The 5,677-nt window shown below is 53.7% G+C and overlaps 1 protein-coding gene across 1 annotated transcript in view; it reads left to right on the forward strand.

Moving 5' to 3' along the window:
- The window catches only part of IFNLR1 (interferon, lambda receptor 1), a 46,277-nt gene extending 43,941 nt beyond the window's left edge, over positions 1-2,336 (forward strand). The window contains exon 7 of the mRNA XM_005875197.2: positions 939-2,336. Within this exon, the coding sequence (XP_005875259.2) occupies positions 939-1,670 (732 nt within the window). The 3' untranslated portion in view covers positions 1,671-2,336. The remainder of the gene's footprint in view (positions 1-938) is intronic.
- The last annotated feature ends 3,341 nt before the right edge of the window (positions 2,337-5,677 follow it).

Raw genomic sequence — 5,677 nt, forward strand, 5'->3', positions numbered from 1 at the left:
GCCAAAAGGGGAAGACTTAGAAGGGTCCCAACGCCTAGTTCACAGTCTACCCCAGGTGAGTCTGGCCCAGGCCGACCCTGGAGTCCCCTCACTGTCTGCTGGCTCACTCCCTTCGCATGTGGAGGCCACGGAGGCAGGGGAAGCCTGCAGAGGTCAGGTGGGTCAGACTCATCGAGGAAGCTGGGCCATAGGTGAGGCTCAGTGGGCACTGGGCTGGTGGGAGCTTTGAGGATGAATTCTGAGTGTCCCTACCATGTGGGAGAGACTATTTTTTTAATCCTCACCTGAGGAGTAAGGATATTTTCCTATTGATTTTTAGAGAGAGTGGAAGGGAGGGAGGAGGGAGAAAGAGAGAGACAGAAACATCGATGTGAGAGAGACACATCAATTGGTTGCCTCCCACATGGGCCCTGACTAGGGGTGGGGATCGAACCTGCAACTCAGGTACGTGCCCTCACCAGGAATCGCACCTGCGACTCTCCGGTGTGCAAGCCAATGCTCTAACCACTGAGCCATGCCGGCCGGAGCAGGGAGGGAGTATTTCTAAAGTTCCTTCCAGCAGCTAGCACCTGCATCCTGGGGGCTGTCTCTCGCCTCTGGTGTCTACCCAGCCCATGCACGTGGCAGGCCGCAAGTGCCAGGGAGGTGGCACTGCCTCCACCCCTCCCACCCTCACCTCATGGCACTGCACTGGCTGCCTGAGTCCCAGCAGGGTTAAGCTGCAGCTGCCTTAGATGTCACTTGCCTGGTAGCACCCATCTTAGTGGGTGTTATCCCACCCCTGTCTCCCATGCTCACTCCCTGTTGGCCTTTCCTGGGATCTCTTCCCAGAGAAACGATGTCCATGGGCATCCTTGTCTCAGGGTCCATCCCGGTTAGAGCAGTCATGCTTCGGGAAAGCCTGACCTTCTGCTCTTGTCTCCCCTGCCCCAAATCAGGACTTTTCTGGACACAGATACCCCGTGGCAACCTTTCAGCCCAGTGGCCCAGAGTCCCTGGAGGACTTGACCCTCTGTCCCCAAAAGGAACTGACCAGAAGGGTCAGACTGACCCCTAGAGTCAGGGCCCCAGCCACCATTCAGGCCGGATCAGAGGACGACGATGACGAGGAGGACGACGCAGACAACAATGTCACCGTCCAGCCCTACATTGTGCCCCGCGGTTTCCTGGAGCAGGAGCACCAGACCTCCGGGCACTCGGAGGCAGGGGTCCAGGTCGAAGGCTGTCCTGCTTGCGATGCTTCAGACAGAAGCTGGGCCAGCACTGGCGGCTCCTCCCTCCTGGAGGAGGCTGGGTCCTCTGGCTATTTGGCCAAGAAGGGGCCAGGCCGAGGGCTGGGTAGGAGCAGGTGTCTGGAGCCTCTCCCAGTCCCCGAATTCTCCAAGGACTTGGGTTCTCTGGAAGAGCTCCAGAGAAACAGCATCTCCTGGGCCAGCTGGGGCTCCTCCTCACCGAGGCCGGATCTGGTCCCCGGGGAGCCTCCAGTTTCTCTTCGGACACTGACCATCGCCTGGGACAGCAATGCTGAGGAGGAGGAGGAGGAGGAAGAGGAGGAAGAGGATGGAGAGGAATCAGAAATTGAGGACAGTGGTGCTGGAAGCTGGGTGGCCGACAGCCTCCAGAGGACCGGAGCCAGGAGTAGGACGCTGGGGCATTACATGGCCAGGTGAGCTTCCTGCCGAATCCGGTGCTACTGAGCTTCCCAGGGGCCCAAGACGCCACAGAGACGAGGCCTGGGAGCATGGTCCTGGGGCAGCCATGGTTCTTGCAGCGCTTCCAGAACCCCAGCTAGAGGCTGTCAGTTGGCTTGAGCAGTAAGAAGCCACTCCATCCTGTGGCCCACCCGCCCTGGGCTGAGCCACAAGAGGACTGGAGAAAAGGATGGGCTCAGCTCAGGTCACCCCCTGTCCCTGGACAACACGAAACAGGTGAGACCAGGTCACTGGCATCAAGGGCTGACACCACCAGGGCCATCTGGGCTCGGGAGAGGACATTCGGAGGCTCAGCTGTGTCAGAGCCTCCTGCCTTCCTCTGGCGCCTTCCTCCCCGAGGCTTGGCCTCCTGACTCATGAGTTCCCCCTGGGGCGGGCCCCCAAGAGGAAAAGTCTAGTTAGCAGAGGGTGCTGGAGGGGAAGGGAAAGGGCGGCCGTCATTCACATCCCAGGCTCCAGCTGTGGAGAATGCTCTAGGCTTACCGTCGGGCAGACCCGGGTCCAGATCCCGGTTCTGCCACTTCCTGGTTGTGTGCCCTTGAGTAAGCCGCTCTCCTTCTCCTGGATTCCTCATCTATGACTCCCACCTGGGGCGGGGGGGGGTCCTGAGAGCGAGGTGTGCGACGCGGTGGCGCCTGGGTTCCTCATCTACGACTCCCAACTGGGGCGTGGGGGGGTGGGGGGGGTCCTGAGAGCGAGGTGTGCGACGCGGTGGCGCGCTCTCTTCTTGGTGGCTGGGAGGACTCCCCATCTGCCCAGGCTCTGAGGAGACCTCTGGGCACCTCCCACCTGTGACTCTTGGACTCAGAGCACCTGGGAGCATTCACCTCTTAGCTTGTCCAACCTCTCATCTACCTCATGTCTTCTACCTTCACTGTCTCCACCGTCAGGGAATGGAGTTCTCAGAAGCCAGAAGCCAGCCAAGGGGGACCTCCCTCTGCCCAGTAAAAAGCCAAGTGGTCCATCTTCCAGGGGGTCTGATTTGTTGGGGTGGGGCAGCAACCTGGCAGGGAGTTGGCCTCGTGGGCTGTGATCCCTGTTGCGGACAGCACTTTGGTGACCATTGTGGTTATAACAAGTCCCATCTTCCTGCTAGTTATGGAGAACCTTCTGGAAACAGGTTGTTACTGGTCGTGGTGGGTGTTGACTTTGTTAACCGACACCCACCAGTATATGGATGAGCATGGCTGAGTATTCACCCAGAGGGAACAAGATTTTGCTAGAAGAAGCTGAAATGTTGACTTACTGCGTTTGTCCCTAAGGATGAGATCTTTGGTGTCTGGCCAGCTGGTCCAACCCCTGTTATCTTGGCCATGTCAGCAAAGTGCTGAGGTCACAGCCAGGATTTCCAAGGGGCACGAAGCTGGCAGGAGGCCTTCACTGCTGAGACTCGCCCACATACACACACGCATGCACACGTCTGTGCATTTCTGTGGAGTGGAGGCTTGTCCACCGCACTGAGCACAGAGAGGGGAGAGTAAACTGAAGCCCTGTTGCTGGGCGAGGCTGGACTCAGGGCCAGGTCCCAGGCAAATGCCCAGACTAAGGCTGACGTTCTTCCTGATTCACTGATCCGATCCCCGGCTTCCCCTCATCTGCTGTATGTTCCTTCCAGCGTGTTCTTTATTAGCGCTCTGTCATTCTTTATTTCCGACTGGTCTTTTTCCGTAGTTACCATATCTTTTCTCATGCTGTTGAGCATCTCCGCCATCATTATTCTAAACTCTACATCTGATACATTTCTTAGCTCCATTTCGTTTAGCTCTTCTGGAGAATGCTCTTGTTCTTTCATTTGGGGGTTGATTTTTTGTCTCCCCATTTTGGCTGCCTGTTTGGGTTTGTGTCTGTGTATTAGGTGGATCTGCTATGACTCCCTGTCTCTAGTGCAGGACAATGTCAGATGCTGTTTGTGACTGGCCCTGAGTCCCCTGTTTGGAGCTATCAGCAATCCACAGCCTGTGGCTCCCTCTGCTGGGGCCGGTGCCTTTGGAAAGGACCGAGATGTGCACCAGGGCCTGCTTTTCCTAGCCCCGGGCCCCGAAGGAGATCAGGCAAAGACTCAAAGCCTCCGGACATCCTCCTCTGTTTGCAGTCTGATTGTTATTCTCAGAGTCTTAAGAGGGTGCCTGCATTTCCAGTCGCCTTTCACAGCCAGGTGTTATGTGGGCACCTTTCTCAGTTCAGATGCTCTGGGCTGGGGAGCCCAGCTTGGGGCTTAGACCCCAGCGTTCTCAGTGGGAGCCCCCCACAGCTGAGACATCCCCCCGGAACTTCAGCTGCTGTCTGTGGGCGCCCGGCCAGCCCTCTCGCTTCTCCGCCCCTCCTGTCACTCTCTATGCGGTCTCCTCTTTCTGTCCTTGGCTTTTCTGTAGTTTAGTTATATTTCCAGTTTGGTCCACTTACTCCGCCGCCATTTTTAATCTCGATCAATTCTGATGTTCTTCCAACCCAGTGGAGCCGCTTCATGAAGGAAAACTTCATGAAGTGTTTTGTTTTTTTAAAAAAACTAAGAGCTATGATCACTCTGGTGTAGGAATTACTTTATCTCCATTATTAAACCTTGTTTTTTAAGCTTTTTTTTTTCTCAAAGTTTAATTTCAGAGATAAGCTGAGTTTTTTAGTAATTCTAAATGTCAGCTCCTTTTAGTCATTAAATCATTAAAAACTGTGGGAATCATTAGGAAAGAGCATGATAAACAATATACTAACCTGTCAGGTGTGCTCAGCACTTCACTGTTTGCAAAGCCCTTTCCCATACACAGTCCAGGGCCTCGCTCAAGGGGCAGCAGCCAAAGAACGCCGACGCCTCGGGTGAGAGCAGCATTACCATCCTTCAGAGCACAGTTACTTTTTTAAAAGTATATATTGACCATGTCATTCATTTTTTAATAAATATATTTCTTTATTGATTTCAGAGAGGAAGGAAGAGGCAGGGAGAGAGTAACATCAATGATGAGAGAGAATCATTGATTGGCTGCCTCCTGCACGCCCCCTACTGGGGATCGAGCCTGCAACCTGGCATGTGCCCTGACCAGGAATCAACTGTGACCTCCTGGTTCATGGGTTGACATGCCAGCCTTGGCTCTTGAAGAAGTGAATCCCCCAAAACTTCAGTCATACCTCAGAATCCGTGGGGGATTGGTTCCAGGACACCCCCCCACACACACACACACGGATACCAAAATCCACACATGTTCTAACCCCTTATAATAAATGGCGTAGAACAGTGCATATGGTCGGCCCTCCGCATCCGTGAATTCCCAACCATGGATCGAAAATATTGTTTTCCGTCCAGGTTTGGTTGAATCTGTGGTTGCAAAACCCAGGGATACGGAGGGCCGATTGTATACAGGGGTGGGCAAAAGTAGGTTTACTGTGGCAATGCAATAAATAATAATACAAGAACAAATTCTGTGTTTTGCGGACTCACAATTGTATTTATTGGGGAAAAAAAATCTGTGTAAATGGACCCATGCTGTTCAAACTTGTGTTGTTCAAGGGTCACCTGTACTGAGCTTATATATTATTCTTGGATTTTTGTATTTATTTCTAATTTTCTATGTTTATATTTAAATAACATCTTAATGCTTTTTAGTATCCTGTTTTAAATAAAGAGCTCTATTTTTTGGAGAAAAAGGCAGAATTGAATAGAAAAACGTGTGCTCTTATTTCTCAAAGGCTCCTCAGCTAGCTGTTTGGACTACAAGGGTCGTGGGTTGGGTCCCCAGCCGCTGACCCAGAGACCAAGATTTCAGGGTACAAAGCCCTGCTGTCATCCCAGAAAGCATCATTAGGGGTGATGGGAAGCCAGACAGAGGAAGGGCAGCCAGTCCTGGTGTATAATCCAATAGGTCCCTGCCCCGGGCCACTGGGGCCCAGTCCCCCTGAGGGGGGTTGGGAGTTCAGTGTGTGCCCTGCAGGTCTGTCTGCCAGGGGCAGGAGCTGGGGAATTTATCTACAGACTC

The sequence above is a fragment of the Myotis brandtii genome, unplaced genomic scaffold, assembly GCF_000412655.1.
Source record: "Myotis brandtii unplaced genomic scaffold, ASM41265v1 scaffold456, whole genome shotgun sequence".
Classification (NCBI taxonomy): domain Eukaryota; kingdom Metazoa; phylum Chordata; class Mammalia; order Chiroptera; family Vespertilionidae; genus Myotis; species Myotis brandtii.